Raw genomic sequence first — 19,467 nt, 5'->3', positions numbered from 1 at the left:
AGAGTACAACACTGTTTCCAACTCTGTATTCCTCTAGGAGTCCGTTCTCTGTGTAAGAGATTCACACAGTGGCCATATCTATAACAACTGTTTTCCATGTCCTACTGAAATTACAGTCAGGGAGAATACAAAACTAAGACCGGCAAAAGTACATCATGTGGTCCTCTGTAGCTCAATTGGTAGAGCATGGTGCTTGTAACGCCAGGGTAGTGGGTTCGATCCCCGGGACCACCCATACGTAAAAATGTATGCGCACATGACTGTAAGTCGCTTTGGATAAAAGCGTCTGCTAAATGGCATATTATTATTATTATCGCCATTACAAACTTCTCCAAGATGGCTGCCTGGTACTGTGTCTATTATCCACTCTCTTACCGTGTCCCATTTAGCATTCATCTTCTCCTTTTCGAACTTGGCAAACTCCCTCCTGTCGTGGATGATCATGAGCAGCTTCCAGATGAGCAGCAGAGCCAGGCCGATCAGCACGATGCCCGCCACAACGCCAGCCACGATGGGGATGATGTCAGGGCCCGCAGGGCAGTCTGGAACACAGACGGGGAAACACACAGCAAGAAAATTCAGTTAGCCCAATATTTTTGGGGGTATTTAACCAGGCAAGTCAGTTGATGTAAAATCAAATTCATATGCACAATTACATCCTGATTTGCATTATACTGTATCTAGGGCAAGGAACTTCTGGTCAGTTCTTCATGGTCAGGTCAGGTCAAGAACTCCTAGCTCTAATCACAAACACTACTCAATGTATAAACAAATAATCCTATTTTTTCACTCTTATATCCTCAGTCACAATGCCATGCCATAGACTGTATATGCTCTCACCTAGTGTTTCCACCACATGGACCTCCTTCTCTGTGTTGTTGTTGACAGCATAGGTGTAGTAGAACCAGCAGTCGTTGGCATCCCTCTCCTTACAGTGCATCAGGGGGAAGGCCTGTCCTGGCTGGGGCAGCTTGTCTCGGTCCTTCACCTTGATCAGGTTGAAGTAGCTACAGTCCCTCTCACACGTGTCCTTCTTCTCCCCTGTCCCAAAGGCCCTGCACTGAACACACTCCCTGTGGAAGACAGGACATTGACATTAAACTCTGTACAGATGGAGTAACACACGCAGGTAGTCTCACATTGTGATGCTTCCTAGACTTGTAACATATTCACTTGTCTATTGGAATGCAAGAAAGCTGAATATTGAGGTTCATGCAGGTGTCTATAGTGGGCAATGCTGTACCCTACACTCTTAGAAAAAAAGGTTCTACCTAGAACCTAAAAGGGTTCTTCGGCTGTCCCCATAGGAGGACCCTTTGAATAACTATTTTTGGTTCCAGGTAGAACCCTTTTGGGTTCCATGTAGGACCCTTTCCACAGAGCGTTCTACGTGGAATCAAAAAGGGTTTTCCCTGGAACCAAAAAGTGTTATTCTATGGGGACAGCCGAAGAACCCTTTTAGAACCCTTTTTTCTAAGAGCGTAGCTAGCACTACTGGTTTTAGATATCACAGTTGTGTCTAAACGGTCCATTGTTCCCTTTCTTGGAATGATCGGAAGAAAGGAAACAGAGCTCACAATAACAATGGAGGTTTAGTCGGATAAATGAAGAAAACTCTTGATGCCTATTTAAAAGGTTAAGAGGCATTAAACTAAGGCTGAGGAAAGAGAGAAGGAACCCGTCCCTTACAAATAAAAACAAATAAAAAGCATAATTAATTTCAACCATTACAATAAACCTTTATGTAATCCACACATAACATTCCCACAAGGAAATACAGCAATATTGTTGTTTTTTGCATAGCTAAAACAATATAAAATGATCAAATACAATTAATTAATTCCTTTATTCAACTCACTTGTGTTCTGCACAGACTCCTGGACAGGTGGGACAGATCTCACAGGTGGGCCCCTGGAACTTGGGGTCAGTGCACTTGCAGGTGCCACACTCACAGGTGCCCCGGCCATTACAGATCTGCTTGTTAGAGGCCAGGCAGGTCGTGGTGTCCAGAGAACAGTCACAGGCACTGCCCGTCCAGTTGGCATCACAGATACACACCCTGCACTCACAACGACCATGTCCTGCCACAAGACAACACACACAGGGTCAGAGATGAGAGATTACCCTGCAAAGATCAAATACAATCACAGATAAAAAGGGCCTAAATTAACGAGGGTAAATCTAATTTCATAACGGGCAATGATCTGTAATTTCATTGGAAATGGGCTCATTATAACCACAAACGATCACATGAGGTCACTCATTTGTGTGCAGAGCAGGATGTCACACTTGTCTACAGATGGTAGCGCTTGGCCATCATTTCACAGTAAGCAAAATCTGTAATGAAATCATTTAACGCATTTATCTTCTTCGAAGCATGCCTATTGCACACCACAGCAGCTCAACTGATGACTTACCTCCACAGAGTTTGTTGTTGGAGCGGTCACAGTTAAAGTTGTCACACTCGCAGAACTTTCCATTGTAGCGTTCCTCTGGGTTCTCCCTCTTCTTACATTCGCAGGTTCCACACACACAGTCTCCGTTGTTGCTGCAGATGTCTGTACCATTGTCTTTACGACAGTTCTTATCCAGGTCTTCACTGGTCACTTCGTTGGTGCTGCACTCACACTGTCTACCAATACGGCCCTCGTTGCACCTGAGCGACAATAAAGAAAATCAAATGTAATACTTATTTACAGTAGATATTGATAGGGAGGACTGCATAAAAGACTGCCTGTGTAGAATATTCAGACACAAACAGATGCAATACACCTGAAAACAGTTACATACCAATGGACCACAGAAATAGATGTACAACGAATTATACATACAGTATCAAACATCATACTGTACAGTATCTCTATGCCATGGACAATATTACAATATGGAAGGTAAATAAGGGTTAAGATCTTCTGCCTTTGAAACATAAGTGCCTTACCTGCAGGCTCCACATTCATATGTCCCGTTGCCGTTGTGGCAGATTTCACTGTTCTCGATGCCGTCTTTGTGACAGTCACATTCACAGATGAAGTTCAGAGCAATCTCCACCTCCTCGGTGAACCCTAGGGGTTTGATCTTGATGGTCTCTGGTTTGCCCATCTTAGGACACTGCTTAGCTGTGATGCTTATGGTGAAAGACACCTACAGATAAGTGATGAAAGAATGCATTCACATTAAGGGCATAATAATCACATTTCATAATAAAAAAGCAATGCATTTGACTACTCTGACATCTAATAAGGGACAAATCCAATGCACTTGGTCAGAAAACTGAAATAACTGAACCCGAAATATGAAAAAAAAATATTTAGACTAGAAAACAATCAATGGAGGATGTTTTGGTTCCCCACCTCGTCCCCGATGGAGATGTTGGAGCATTTTCTTCCCATCTCTCCCTCACCAGTCACTCCGTTCTTGCAGCGTGACTGGTACGTGATGGTAACTCCCTCTGCCAGCTTACTGTTCTCCAGAATCACCTCTGAGGAAAGAGACTACCACACAAAGAACAAGAGTTAGCCCACTGTAAATTGAAAATATACTAAATATTCAGTAATCTACAGTTTTTAAAATGTTGTTTTTTTCCCATACAAAGAACAGTTCAGACAGAGACGTGATGACTTTATGGTAACAGCAGCATGGTTTTTGCCAACTATTTTAAGGCTGAAAGTAATAAAGTGAGAGTGTGCAGCACTGTATATTGTCTAGTAACCAATCCAATTCAATCTATACTTACATTGTAGGCATCAATAATGAGGTTGATAACATTGCTGGAGTTTGCAGAGAGTGTCCCCACCGCAGACTTAGGAATGAGATTCTTCAACTCCTGAGTAGAGAGAAAACACAGTAGAGTAAATTATAATACTAGTAAATTATAATTTACTAGTATGTCAATATGAATCCTGTAGATCTCTAAATAATCACGGCACCAGAAAAGTTGTTCAGAGCAAAACTGTTTTGTTTTGCCTGACCCATTTAGATTGGTGAGTAGTTTGATTGTGGTCTGCAAACACATAGTGGTAAGGTCTGAATCTAAAGGTTAAACTATTTACAGTGTTGTGACATTCTAACAGTGGAATCAAATAAACAAAGACCTTCTCCCGAGGTTGACAAACATTGTCCAAGCATTGGACTGATGTGGATATGATAAAGGAATATTATCGAACTCCAGGCAGACATCTAATTGGCTTGAAAAGCAGTAGAGGGCAGAAGGGAACATTCAGAGGCTTGTGTCCCAAATGGCACCCTATTCCTTATATAGTGCACTACAAAAGTAGAGCAATATATAGGGAAATGGTTGCCATTTGGGACAACCAGAGATCCAAAGAGACGTTACTAGTAACAAGGAGCAGATGCTGCAGAGCAAAGGTAAATGTTTCTCTGCTCTTCAAAGGGCTGGGCTTCCTCCAACCTCCAACAGAGAAGCACAGAAACTTGGAAATAAATGTTTTTCCACACACACACTGGAACAACTGACTGACCTTGTAAACAGGCTGGAACTCCTCTGTGATGGCAAAGATTGTCTGGATGTTGTTGTCACTTAATTTCTGAACCAGGTGGGCGATGGAGGGGTAGTCCTGTTACAGGACAACAATAAGGAAGTACAGGTACCAGGTTAGCCCTTTGATTACATAACTAAGGGCAAGTAGCCCATTCCCTTCAAATCTTGTCATATTCAAAATACAGACCACACAGAAGACGACAAAGAAAAAGCCACAATAAATACAGTACATAGCAGTGTATTATTTAAGAAATAATGTGAATTGTAATAATGAATTATAGTGTGACAACTCCCGACAAGGGCTGTTCTGAGGCCCGGAGTGAAGCCATAATTCCTGGGTTCGAGGGCATTATTGCTTTTATATAACGGTTGTCAACATATTTATAAAAATATTAATGACATTTTTTCATTAAACAATTACTTTAACAAGTACATTTGTTTTTGCATTCTGAAGTTGCTACCCAAGCAGGCAGGTTGTTAGTTATTTTCTCATGTTTTGACACAGTCGTTAATTCTATTCATTCGACATTGCTATGCTAAACAAATCATTGGCATGTAGCTAGCTAGCAGAGATTCAATAATGATAAGAGACAATAACTTCAATAAATAATGGCTTAATACTGTAAACATCCAATAGGCCTACATAGGCAACAACTATTATGGTTGGCGAGTCCGAGCTAACCAAGCTGGTGATGTTAATAGTGACGTTTCCGTTGATGGCACATGAGTGGAAGAACTGTCCATGCTCCTGGCGCTTGTTGATGACAGCCAGTACTTGTCTCTTAGGCGGAGAATGGGACATACCTCTCACATTGTTGGCAGTTAAAATGGCACTCCAGCGGTTTTTGTTCTCCATGTTAGGCTGTCAATAACTCTTGTGTGACACCTTATATTTTGGTTTTGTTTGTAGGCTAGTAGCTGCACTGTGCTGGTTAATGAATGTATGGACTTCTGTTTATGGTTTCCATGGTGAATTATTCGTTTCCCGTTCATTCTGGGGCTAGCTAGCCTACTGGCACGGGAGAGATCGCATTTGTAAAATGATACATTGTTGCACAGGTCGTAGAGGCAGACAGATAGGTTTATACAACAACCCCCAACTGTTGCAAACCAAATAGTAGCATGGAAAAATTGTGTAGACACTTTTTTCCTGAGGGAGATGAAGTTAATGAATTTCCTGCCTGGGCTATGGGACAGTGGAATTATGACATTAACACATCATGGTATTTTGCAGGAGTTGTTGTCCCACAACGACTGCATACCAACCAATCAGCATCCAGGATCCAAACAACCAGTTTTATAATACACTACATTATGTATTATTATACATACATAGTAGTGGCTCATGGTGTACATGTTGTTCTCCAGGTGGCATTTCCCATCGTTGGGCAGAACGATCCCTCCCAGTTTCCCATCTCCAGCGAAGTGGAAGCCAGCATCAGTGGAAAACACCAGCAGACGGGTGACGTTCCTCCAGCCAATGTGCTCCTGGGAGGAGGGAGAGAGAGAGAGGCCCATTAAAACTCATTGTAAAAATAAACAACATACAGAAAAAGGACACAGCTTACAGAAATACCAGAGAATAAAATTACAAGACATAGGAAAGATTCAGGAAATATATGTAAAAAAACTATGAACAGCTATGTGAGAGGTTAGCCCCTTAAAATAGCAGTTTAGTACCCTAGAGTGAATGAACTCTCAAACATTGAGGTTTTATAAAATGGCCTTCTCTTAGCCTCCAGTTAGCCTCCACTCCAGCCATTCTCAAATGAGAATAGGGTGTTGAGGTCTGGTACCACGAGACCAATTCACAGTCAATATAAATATACTTACTTACTTAGTCCTCTTTGTCCTGAGTCAATATAAAACCCTGATACAAATTATTATTTGAACCATATATACTATAATAAAAACATAATACTTACACCACAGACAGCCACTTGCATGATGGCATCAAAACCTCCCTCTGGTGAGTCCAGGTTTCCAGAGATCTGCTGTTGTCCCACCAGGGTGTTGAACTCCTGTCCATTGCTGGTCAGCTTCAGGACGTTCTTATAGCTGAAGGGACTGGTGCAGTTCTGGTCCCCAGTACAGGGGTTCAGCAGCTTGGCTGGGGTGGTGCTTATGTAAGGCATCACCGTCTTCTCAACGAAGGAACCAAAACCTAGAAAATAAGAAAAGATATCCAGCCCACATATAAACTGTATTGGTAAGGAGACAGGACACCAATTTGTTAGCTTCAGAACATCTTTACTAAGATAAAACCAGATATGTTACACATTACATTATGGGTATTGTAGTACACCCAACCAGCACTGAAAGCAGAAGAGATCAAGTTGTCGTAAAGAAGAAATTCAAAGAAATATGGACATCCTCATTCCGGGGCGGATTCATAATCTTACCAATTCTGAAATCAGATGTGATCTTTGACATCTCCAGCATCAGCTGTGTTCCCAGGTTCTTGACATTTTCTAGATCATCCTTCATCGAGTAGGAGAGGTCCATCAGGTAGTAGAGGTCGATGGGGTAATCCTCAGCTCGTTTGAACTTCAGATTAAAAGACTGGGGTTCACCTACAGTACACAGACAGATAGGCAAGGTTAAACCAGGGACTATGGATGAAAATTAGCACTTTTGCTAACTCCGGCACATTTACATTGATGTCAACACTGAAATGTTGATTAAAGTGCATTGTCCATGTCAAATACGCCTCTGGCACAGAAGAGTACAAGGAGCACTCCTTCCTTCCACATCATAATAACAGCTGTACAGTTGATAGCTTAAACTCTCAAAGAAAATGGAGGATACTGTAACTAATCAACATTACAGTGAAAGACCAAAGAAAATATCAGAAAACAGCAACCCTCAGCAACGTTCCTTCAACAATGGTCAAACGGGAAGTTATGGCTGAAACAAACTTAACTAAGACTGCGTCCCAAATGGCACCCTTTTCCCAATATAAGGCACTACTTTTGACCAGAGCGGAAAGTAGTAGAACTAAATAGGGAAAGGGTGCCATTTGGGATGCACCCTTATCAAACTATCAAAGTTCCCACCAGATCTGAGGCTGAGGGTGAGTTTCTGGGGCTGGATCTGTGTGATATCCTCTGGTCTGAGTTTCTTTGCTCCCTTGTTGCGGTTGGTCACAGCCTTGTTCTTCAGGACCCGATGGCTGCCTCTGGGGTTCTCTACCTTGGCGGCACCGCAGCCTCTCTTCCTCAGGGACTCAAGCTCGTCACAGTGGGTCGACGTGGCCTCACCCTGCTTAAGGAACTCCTGGGGGAGAGGGAGGAGAGGAGGTTAATCAGTATCATGACAAATTGCATTATGGCACTCAGAGGAAATCCACCCAAAATGTAAGGTCCTTATTTTCTGAAAATATATTTCCTACACTCCAAAGCAGGTTATAAAGGTTATAAACAAAATTGCCTTATACACTAGTGTTGTAATTCCAAGGGACAGTTTAGATGACATACTTCTTTCCTTGATTGCATACACCTGCAAGTTCTAACGCTGAGTCAAATATAGTAACAATGCAGTAACAAAGTTATTGACAAATTCAAATCCACATACTGGGTCTGTGCACCATCCACATTTCGCTCCCACTTGAATACACTCCCCACAGGACTTGGCATTGGCCTTGATGCACTCGTTCCCTTCTGAAAAAAATTAAATGTTGAAGAGAAGCAAACTCATTATAAACTCCTAAAGACTAAGCAGGCAAAAAGCCCCAGTATTTACACATTTGGAATTAGGAAAACTGTGTGGCTCAGAGAGAACAGTAATTGGAGCCAGAGACAGAACGGAATATTCCGCTGTTCCATAGGTCCATGATGTCCTCACGACTATGCTCCAAAAAGCCTAGGTGAAGCTGCTTCTTCTTCTGGCTAATGACATCATTACATTTCAGCAGCATGCTCGCTCTGCTTCGACTCACCCATGGAACATCAGGCTATTAGTCACCATTCTGTATTGTATGTAGGCCTACATCGTTTATGATATATTATGATTAGATGATGTACTGTGTAGTCAGTGTACAGAAACAGAATACTGATGTTACTGTTGAGGATTGATTTTGTCTAACAAGGTGGAACTTAAAGTAAGTAGGACAGAAACTTGAGATAAGATGGAGAGAGAATAATTGTACCTTGCTGAGCACTGCTGTAACAAATTACTCCTAACAATGTTGATATCAGAAGTAGTTTCAGGTCCATCTGAAAAATAAAACAGATACAACATCATGAGTGAGGATACATTTAAAGTTAGCAGTGAATACTGTTTTTGTTTACATTTGTAGTACAATAAAAGACATGAGACTTTTTGAATTAGTTTACATTTGTATTACCATAGAAGGCATTAGGTTTAGTGACTTAATGGATACCAGTTAATTGATATAGCCTTAGGGCCCAGAGTTCTTGCTGGTCAGGTGGTCACATGGTCTGGAGCCCTATATAGTGCCTTCAGAAAGTATTCACACCCCTCAACATTTTGTTGTGTTACAGACTGAATTTAAAATGGATTAAATTGAGATTTTGTGTCACTGGCCTACACACAATAACTCATAATGTCAAAGTGGAATTATGTTTTTAGAAATGTTTACAAAGTAATAAAAAAGTGAAAAGCTGAAATGTCTTGAGTCAATAATTATTCAACCCATTTGTTATGGCAAGCCTAAATAAGTTCAAGGGTCAAAATGTTCTTAACAAGTCACATAATAAGTTGCATGGACTCACTCTGTGTGCAATAATAGTGTTTAACATGATTTTTGAATGACTACCTCATCTCTGTACCCCAAACATACAATTATCTGTAAGGTCCCTCAGTCGTGCAGTGAATTTCAAACACAGATTCAACCACAAAGACCAGGGAGGTTTTCCAATGCCTTGCAAAGGGCACCTACTGGTAAATGTGTAAAAACCTAAAAAAAGACTTTGAATATATATCCCTTTAAGCATGGTGAAGTTATTTAAGTTGTGTCAATATACCCAGTCACTGCAAAGACACAGGCATCCTTCCTAACTCAGTTTCCAGAGAGGAAGGAATCCGCTCAGGGATTTCACCATGAGGCCAATTGTGACTTTAAAACAGTTACAGAGTTTAATGGCTGTGATATGAGAGACAAAACATGCATCCTGTTCGCAATAAGGCACTAAAGTAAAACTGCAAAACATGTGGCAAAGAAATTCACTTTATGACCTGAATACAAAGCGTTATGTTTAGGGCAAATCCAACACATCACTGAGTACCACTCAAGCATGGTGGTTGCTGCATCAGGTTATGGGTATGCTTGTCATCAGCAAGTACTAGTGAGGTTTTTTTTGTTTAAAAAAGATTAACGTAATAGAGCTAAGCACAGGCACAATCCTAGAGGAAAACCTGGTTCAGTCTGCTTTCCAACAGACACTGGGAGACAAATTCACCTTTCAGCAGGACAATAACCTAAAACACAAGGCCAAATATACACTGGAGTTGCTTATCAAGACGACATTGAATGTTCCTGAGTGGCCTAGTTACAGTTTTGACTTAAAATCGGCTTGAAAATCTATGGCAATTCTTGAAAATGGCTGTATAGCAATGGTCAACAACCAACTTGACAGAGCTTGAAGAATTTTAAAAAGAATAATGTGCAAATATTGTACAATCCAGGTGTGCAAAGCTCTTAGTCTTACCCAGAAAGAATCACAGCTGTAATCGCTGCCAAATGTGATTCTAACATGCATTGACTCAAGAGTGTGAATACTTAAGTAATTTAGATATTTCTGTATTTCATTTTAAATAAATTAGCAAAAATGAAGATTTTTCTTTTTCACTTTGTAATTATGGAACATTGTGTGTAGATGGGTGATTTGTAAAAATATTTAATCCATTTTGAATTCAGGCTGTAACAACAAAATGTGGAATAAGTCAAGGGATATGAATACTTTCTGAAGGCACTGTATATTAAATATATAATCAGTAACTGTATTAACTCATGACGTGGTCCATGACGATGGTCGCATGTCACGAGCCGTGGAAGCCGAAGACAGCGACCTCCCGCAAAGCAGTCTACAGTCGTGGTCAAAAGTTTTGAGAATGACACAAGTATTGGTCTTCACAAAGTTCGCTGCTTCAGTGTTATGAGATATTTTTGTCAGATGTTACTATGGTATACTGAAGTATAATTACAAGCATTCCATAAGTGTCAAAGGCTTTTATTGACAATTACATTAAGTTTATGCAAAGAGTCAATATTTGCAGTGTTGACCCTTCTTTTTCAAGACCTCTGCAATCTGTCCTGGCATGCTGTCAATTAACTTCTGGGCCACATCCTGACTGATGGCAGCCCATTCTTGCATAATCAATGCTTGGAGTTTGTCAGAATTTGTGGGTTTTTGTTTGTCCACCTGCCTCTTGAGGATCGTCCACAAGTTCTCAATGGGATTAAGGTCTGGGGAGTTTCCTGGCCATGGACCCAAAATGTCGATGTTTTGTTCCCCGAGCCACTCAGTTATCACTTTTGCCTTATGGCAAGGTGCTCCATCATGCTGGAAAAGGCATTGGTCGTCACCAAACTGTTCTTGGATGGTTGGGAGAAGTTGCTCTCGGAGGATGTGTTGGTACCATTCTTTATTCATGGCTGTGTTCTTAGGCAAAATTGTGAGTGAGCCCACTCCCTTGGCTGAGAAGCAACCCCACACATGAATGGTCTCAGGATGCTTTACTGTTGGCATGACACAGGACTGATGGTAGCGCTCACCTTGTCTTCTCCGGACAAGGTGTTTTCCGGATGCGCCAAACAATCGGAAGGGCGATTCATCAGAGAAAATGACTTTACCCCAGTCCTCAGCAGTCCAATCCATGTACCTTTTGCAGAATATCAGTCTATCCCTTATGTTTTTCCTGGAGAGAAGTTGCTTCTTTGCTGCCCTTTTTGACACCAGGCCATCCTCCAAAAGTATTCGCCTCACTGTGCATGCAGATGCACTCACATCTGCTTGCTGCCATTCCTGAGCAAGCTCTGCACTGGTGGTGCCCCGATCCCGCAGCTGAATCAACTTTAGGAGACAGTCCTGGCGCTTGCTGGACTTTCTTGGGCGCCCTGACGCCTTCTTCACAACAATTGAACCTCTCTCCTTGAAGTTCTTGATGATCCGATAAATGGTTGATTTAGGTGCAATCTTACTAGCAGCAATATCCTTGCCTGTGAAGCCCTTTTTGTGCAAAGCAATGATGATGGCACGTGTTTCCTTGCAGGTATCCATGGTTAACAGAGGAAGAACAATGATTTCAAGCACCACCCTCCTTTTAAAGCTTCCAGTCTGTTATTCTAACTCAATCAGCATGACAGAGTGATCTCCAGCCTTGTCCTCTCACCTGTGTTAACGAGAGAATAACTGACATGATGGCAACTGGTCCTTTTGTGGCAGGGCTGAAATGCAGTGGAAATGTTTTTTGGGGATTAAGTTCATTTTCATGGCAAAAAGGGACTTTGCAATTAATTGCAATTCATCTGTTCACTCTTCATGACATTCTGGAGTATATGCAAATTGCCATCATCAAAACCGAGGCAGCAGACTTTGTGAAAATTAGTATTTGTGTCATTCTCAAAACGTTTGACCACGACTGTACACTCCCAACGAGTGGCCTGGAGCAAATACAAAACAACGAATAGTTTCGCCGTCCTCGAGCCTGATCTTCCTGCCCCTTCGTCGCTGGGGGTGCCTGTGTCTGCGGCCGCAGTGCCTACTACTACGATTTCGAAGTCGACGTCGGCAACCTTCCGTCCCTGCTCTGGATCGAGCAGGGATTCTCCATATGTCGGAGGCCTGCATCCTGTGAAGCGTGGGAGTGGGCGGATTTCCTCGTCCTTCTCGCCAGCCGTGATTTTGGGCAGCTCCATGGTAAGAAATGTGACCGTTCCTGGTGCAAAAACAATGTCCTATCCCGGAGCTCAAGTAAATTACATTACTAAGCTGCTCCCGAATGTACTACGTCAGGACATGGAAATTGATTCTATCGTAGTCCATGTGGGTTTTAATGACATTATGAAGGGCAGCTCTGAACAGCTGAAACTGGATTTTAAAGAGCTGATTGACACTAACAAAAAACCCATCATACCTGGCCCTGTGCCCTCTCTGAATCGTGGCATTGAACGCTTTAGCAAGATTCTTGCTCTTCACAACTGGCTACGTGATTATTGCAGCTCAATGGGTGTAACTTTTGTTGACAATTTCGATACCTTTTGGGAACAAAACAAGTTTTATAAGGAGGATGGGATCCACCCAAATCATTTGGGTTCCTGGACCCTTTCACAGCATTATAAGGCTGCATTGAGACAATGACTTAACAATGACCCAAGCCCAGCTCAGCTAATCCCTACCATTGTGACACAGAGTTGTCAAAATGCTTCAGCAAATGTACATTACATCAGGGGCGTTGGTAGACACAATATAAGTAACCTAATGTATGTCCCTCTAACTGCCTTGTGTGCAGTAATCATGTGCCTAAGAACCAGATCTTTACTGTTAGCACTGAGCCGGTGTCCCAGAGGAGGCAGTCCACTGTGTGCAGCTCACCCTGCACTAACATAAAGAACATGAGCACATATAATGCTGCTAAGCTTCCCAGTAAAGCAAGATAAACAAGTAAGCATCCCAGAAGAAAAGTGCTCAAAATAGCCCACGTTAACATATGTAGCTTAAGAAACAAGGTTCATGAAATCAATAATTTGCTAGTAACAGATGACATTCATATTCTGACTCTATCTGAAACTCACTTAGATAATACATTTGATGATACAGTGGTAGCAATACAAGGTTATAACATTTATAGAAAAGATAGAAATGCCAATGGTGGAGGTGTTGCTGTTTATATTCAGAACCACATTCCTGTGAAGATTAGAGAGGATCTCATGTTAAATACTGTTGAAGTTATATGGCTACAGGTTAATCTGCTTCACCTAAAGCTACTTCTGGTGGGAAGCTGCTATAGACCACCAAGTGCTAACAGTCAGTATCTGGATAACATGTGTGAAATGCTTGATAATGTACAGTGGGGAAAAAAAGTATTTAGTCAGCCACCAATTGTGCAAGTTCTCCCACTTAAAAAGATGAGAGAGGCCTGTAATTTTCATCATAGGTACACGTCAACTATGACAGACAAATTGAGAAAAAGAATTCCAGAAAATCACATTGTAGGATTTTTTATGAATTTATTTGCAAATTATGGTGGAAAATAAGTATTTGGTCACCTACAAACAAGCAAGATATCTGGCTCTCACAGACCTGTAACTTCTTCTTTAAGAGGCTCCTCTGTCCTCCACTCGTTACCTGTATTAATGGCACCTGTTTGAACTTGTTATCAGTATAAAAGACACCTGTCCACAACCTCAAACAGTCACACTCCAAACTCCACTATGGCCAAGACCAAAGAGCTGTCAAAGGACACCAGAAACAAAATTGTAGACCTGCACCAGGCTGGGAAGACTGAATCTGCAATAGGTAAGCAGCTTGGTTTGAAGAAATCAACTGTGGGAGCAATTATTAGGAAATGGAAGACATACAAGACCACTGATAATCTCCCTCGATCTGGGGCGCCACGCAAGATCTCACTCCGTGGGGTCAAAATTATCACAAGAACGGTGAGCAAAAATCCCAGAACCACACAGGGGGACCTGGGACCAAAGTAACAAAGCCTACCATCAGTAACACACTACGCCGCCAGGGACTCAAATCCTGCAGTGCCAGACGTGTCCCTCTGCTTAAGCCAGTACATGTCCAGGCCCGTCTGATGTTTGCTAGAGTGCATTTGGATGATCCAGAAGAGGATTGGGAGAATGTCATATGGTCGGATGAAACCAAAATAGAACTTTTTGGTAAAAACTCAACTCGTCGTGTTTGAAAGACAAAGAATGCTGAGTTGCATCTAAAGAACACCATACCTACTGTGAAGCATGGGGGTGGAAACATCATGCTTTGGGGCTGTTTTTCTGCAAAGGGACCAGGACGACTGATCCGTGTAAAGGAAAGAATGAATGGGGCCATGTATCGTGAGATTTTGAGTGAAAACCTCCTTCCATCAGCAAGGGCATTGAAGATGAAATGTGGCTGGGTCTTTCAGCATGACAATGATCCCAAACACACCGCCCGGGCAACGAAGGAGTGGCTTCGTAAGAAGAATTTCAAGGTCCAGGAGTGGCCTAGCCTGTCTCCAGATCTCAACCCCATAGAAAATATTTGGAGGGAGTTGGAAGTCCGTGTTGCCCAGCGACAGCCCCAAAAAATCACTGCTCTAGAGGAGATCTGCATGGAGGAATGGGCCAAAATACCAGCAACAGTGTGTGAAAACCTTGTGAAGACTTACAGAAAACGTTTGACCTGTGTCATTGCCAACAAAGGGTATATAACAAAGTATTGAGAAACTTTTGTTATTGACCAAATACTTATTTTCCACCATAATTTGCAAATTAATTAATTAAAAATACTACAATGTGATTTTCTGGATTTATTTTTCTCATTTTGTCTGTCATAGTTGACGTGTACCTATGATGAAAATTACAGGCCTCTCTCATCTTTTTAAGTGGGAGAACTTGCACAATTGGTGGCTGACTAAATACTTTTTTCCCCCACTGTATGTGATATCAAAAGAGAGGTATACTTTCTGGGTGATTTAAATATTGACTGGCTTTCATCAGGCTGCCCACTCAAGAGAAAGCTTCAAACTGTAACCAGTACCTGCAACCTGGTTCAGGTTGTCAGTCAACCTACCAGGGTGGTTACAAACAGTACAGGAATGAAATCGTCAACATGTATTGATCATATCTTTACTAATGCTGCAGAGATTTGTTTGAAAGCAGTATCCAAATCCATTGGATGTAGTGAGTAGCCATATCTAGGAAAACCAAAGTTCCAAAGGCTGGGTCTAATATTGTGTTTAAGAGGTCATACAAGACGTTTTGTAGTGATTCCTATGTTGTTGATATAAATAATTGATGTTGGTCCGTGGTGTGTAATGAGGAGCAAACAGACACTGCACTTGACACATTTATGAAATTGTTTATTCCAGTTACTAGTAAGCATGCACCCATTAAGAAAATGTATGTAAAAACGGTTAAATCCCTGTGGATTGATGAGGAATTGAAAAATGTTATGGTTGAGAGGGATGAGGCAAAAGGAATGGCAAATAAGTCTGGCTGCACAACCGATTGGCAAACGTATTGCAAATTGAGAAATCATGTGACTAAACTGAATAAAAAGAAGAAAAAACAACACTATGAAACAAGGATAAATGACATAAAGAATTATATTAAAAAGCTTTGGAGCACCTTAAATGACATTTTGGGGAAAAAGGCAAACTCAGCTCCATCATTCATTGAATCAGATGGCTCATTCATCACAAAACCAACTGATATTGCCAAGTACTTTAATACTTTTTTTCATTGGCAAGATTAGCAAACTTAGGCATGACATGCCAGCAACAATTGCTGACACTACACATCCAAGTATATCTGACCAAATTATGAAAGACAAGCATTGTAATTTTGAATTCCGTAAAGTGAGTGTGGAAGAGGTGAAAAAAGTATTGTTGTCTATTAACAATGACAAGCCACTGGGGTCTGACAACTTGGATGGAAAATTGCTGAGGATAATAACGGACGATATTGCTACTCCTATTTGCCATATTTTCAATTTAAGCCTACTAGAATGTGTGTGCCCCCAGGCTTGGAGGGAACAAATGAGTGATGATTGGCTGAGAGAAATTGATGATAAAACAATTGTGGGGGCTGTTTTGCTTCAGTGCAGATTTTGACATTATCGACATACGAAAAACGTATGTGTTATGGCTTTACACCCCCTGCTATAATGTGGATAAAGTGTTACTTGTCTAACAGAACACAGAGGGTGTTCTTTAATGGAAGCCTCTGAAACATAATCCAGGTAGAATCAGGAATTCCCCAGGGCAGCTGTCTAGGCCCCTTGCTTTTTTCCATTTTTACTAACGACATGCCACTGGCTTTGAGTAAAGCCAGTGTGTTTATGTACGCGGATGACTCAACACTATAAATGTCAGCTACTACAGCAACTGAAATAACTGCAACACTTAACAAAGAGTTGCAGTTAGTTTCGGAATGGTTGGCAAGGAATAAGTTAGTCCTGAATATTTCCAAAACGAAAAGCATTGTATTTGGGTCAAATCATTCACTAAACCCTAAACCTCAACTACATCTCGTAATGAATAATGTGGAAATTTAGCAAGTTGAGGAGACTAAACTGCTTGGAGTAACCCTGGATTGTAGACTGTCATGGTCAAAGCAAGAGGAACACCTACGTGAGAATGCTATTCATTGACTATAGCTCAGCGTTCAACACCATAGTGCCCTCAAAGCTCATCACTAAGCTAAGGATCCTGGGACTAAACACCTCCCTCTGCAACTGGATCCTGGACTTACTGACGGCCCGCCCCCAGGTGGTAAGGGTAGGTAACAACACATCTGCCACACTGATCCTCAACACGGGGGCCCCTCAGGGGTGCGTGCTCAGTCCCCTCCTGTACTCCCTGTTCACCCATGACTGCATGGCCAGGCACGACTCCAACACCATCATTAAGTTTGCCGACGACACAACAGTGGTAGGCCTGATCACTGACAACGATGAGACAGCCTATAGGGAGGAGGTCAGAGACCTGGCCGTGTGGTGCCAGGATAACAACCTCTCCCTCAACGTGACCAAAACAAAGGAGATGATTGTGGACTACAGGAAAAAAAAGAGGACTGAGCACGCCCCCATTCTCATCGACGGGGCTGTAGTGGAACAGGTTGAGAGCTTCAAGTTCCTTGGTGTCCACATCACCAACGAACTATCATGGTCCAAACACACCAAGACAGTCGTGAAGAGGGCACGCCAAAGCCTATTCCCCCTCAGGAGACTGAAAAGATTTGGCATGGGTTCTCAGATCCTCAAAAAAAATTCTACAGTTGCACCATCGAGAGCATCCTGACTGGTTGCATCACCGCCTGGTATGGCAACTGCTCGGCCTCCGACCGCAAGGCACTACAGAGGGTAGTGCGTACGGCCCAGTACATCACTGGGGCCAAGCTTCCTGCCATCCAGGACCTCTATACCAGGCGGTGTCAGAGGAAGGCCCTCAAAATTGTCAAAGACTCCAGCCACCCTAGTCATAGACTGTTCTCTCTGTTATCGCACGGCAAGCAGTACCGGAGCGCCAAGTCTAGGTCCAAAAGGCTTCTCAACAGCTTCTACTCCCAAGCCATAAGACTCATGGCTACCCGGACTATTTGCACTACCCCCCCACCCCCACCCCATCTTTTTACGCTGCTGCTATGTTAATTATTTATGCATAGTCAATTTAACTCTACCCAAATGTACATATTACCTCAACTAACTCAACTAGCCGGTGCCCCCGCACATTGACTCTGCACTGGTACCCCCCTGTATACAGCCTCCCTACTGTTATTTTATTTTGCTTCTGCTCTTTTTTTCTCAACACTTTTTTGTTGTTGTTGTTTTATTTTACTTTTTATTTAAAAATAAATGCATTGTTGGTTAAGGGCTGTAAGTAAGCATTTCACGGTAATGTCTACACCTGTTGTATTCGGCGCATGTGGCAAATAACATTTGAATTGATATTGATACAACAATAGCTAAGATGGGGAGAAGTATGTCCATAATTAACAACACTATCAACAAGGCAGGTCCTACAGGCCCTAGTTTTGTCGCACCTAGACTACTTGTCACGAATTCAGCCGAGGCTGCCCCTCCTCCTTGCTCGGGTAGGTTTCGGCGTTCGTCGTCACCGGCTTACTAGCCACTACCACTCCATTTATCATCACTCCATTTGTCTTGTCTTGTCTTGTCAATCACACACACCTGGTACTCATTCTCTCATTAGTCTGTGTATAAGTGTTCCCTCTGACCCTTGTCCTTTGTGAGTGATTGTTCATTGTGAGAGTGGGTAGCTCGGTTTAGCTACTCTTTCCTTGTATGTAGCCAAGGTGGATTTTTCCCTTGTGCTAATTTCGTTTTGACGCTTGCTGCACTTTATTCATGTACACTGAATAAACTCTGGATTTCGGTGTTTTACCTCCTGCACCTGACTCCGTCATTCACACCTCGTCACAGAATCACCCACCACTATGGAGTCAGCAGGAGAGGAGCGCATGACTGGAATAGTGGCAAGGGTCCAGGAACATTCCACTATGCTGGCCAGCTTGGGGGAAGCGATGGATTGGGTTCTTCAGGTCGTCCAACGCCTTGAGAGAAGAGGAACCGATCCGTCGAGACCATCTGGCCAACTGGATCCAGCCACCTACATCACAGCACTCGGAGGGATCCAGATATCTCGACCACAGGCGTTCGATGGAACGCCGGCTCTATGTCAGGGAGTCCTTCTCCAACTGGAGCTGTACTGCTCCAGTGTCAGGCCGGCGCCATCAGATCGAGAGCAGGTGTCTGTCCTCATTTCCTGCCTCTCGGGGAAAGCCCTGGAGTGGGCCAACGCGGTTTGGAGAGAAGGAGGAGCCGCGTTGGAGGACTACAGGGAGTTCGCCCGACCTATTTCGGGAGGTTTTCGATCACCCGGCCGAGGGTCGAGAAGCGGGTGAGCAGCTGGTCCACTTGAGGCAGGGGACGAGGACAGTACAGGAGTTTGTGCTGGAGTTCCGGATTCTGGCAGCAGGATCCGGGTGGAATGAGCGGGCCCTGATCAACCAGTTCCGGTGCCATCTACGGGAGGAAGTCCTACTGGAGCTAGACTGCCAAGACACCAGTTTGTCTTTTACCGAACTGGTGGACAGGCCATTCGTCTGGATAACCTGCTGGCAACCAGAGGACGTCCTGGAGGAGGTCTGCCCGTTCCCGCCCCGACCAACGCGGATCCAGAGCTCATGGAGCTGGGTAGTACCGCTCACCGAGAGAGCAGAAGACGACAGCGCCAGTGCCAATCGAATAGCACGAAGGGACATTCCACCACAC

The 19,467-nt window shown here is 42.9% G+C and overlaps 1 protein-coding gene across 2 annotated transcripts in view; it reads right to left on the bottom strand.

Annotated features, from left to right (window-relative positions):
• Positions 1-19,467, bottom strand: part of LOC121570010 (integrin beta-1) — a 53,451-nt gene that overhangs the window by 4,117 nt on the left and 29,867 nt on the right. For both annotated transcript variants that reach the window (XM_041881453.1, XM_041881454.2), the window contains exons 2-15: positions 8,646-8,712; positions 8,072-8,157; positions 7,555-7,774; positions 6,901-7,071; positions 6,424-6,662; positions 5,831-5,986; positions 4,479-4,574; positions 3,734-3,823; positions 3,351-3,491; positions 2,939-3,141; positions 2,418-2,656; positions 1,859-2,081; positions 841-1,073; positions 376-542 (exon numbers count right to left, since the gene is read on the bottom strand). In XM_041881453.1, coding sequence (XP_041737387.1) covers positions 376-542; positions 841-1,073; positions 1,859-2,081; positions 2,418-2,656; positions 2,939-3,141; positions 3,351-3,491; positions 3,734-3,823; positions 4,479-4,574; positions 5,831-5,986; positions 6,424-6,662; positions 6,901-7,071; positions 7,555-7,774; positions 8,072-8,157; positions 8,646-8,712 — 2,331 coding nt within the window. The remainder of the gene's footprint in view (positions 1-375; positions 543-840; positions 1,074-1,858; positions 2,082-2,417; positions 2,657-2,938; positions 3,142-3,350; positions 3,492-3,733; positions 3,824-4,478; positions 4,575-5,830; positions 5,987-6,423; positions 6,663-6,900; positions 7,072-7,554; positions 7,775-8,071; positions 8,158-8,645; positions 8,713-19,467) is intronic.

Source organism: Coregonus clupeaformis, chromosome 7, assembly GCF_020615455.1.
Source record: "Coregonus clupeaformis isolate EN_2021a chromosome 7, ASM2061545v1, whole genome shotgun sequence".
Taxonomy (NCBI): Eukaryota; Metazoa; Chordata; class Actinopteri; order Salmoniformes; family Salmonidae; genus Coregonus; species Coregonus clupeaformis.
This window is presented reverse-complemented; position numbering and strand designations above follow the sequence as displayed.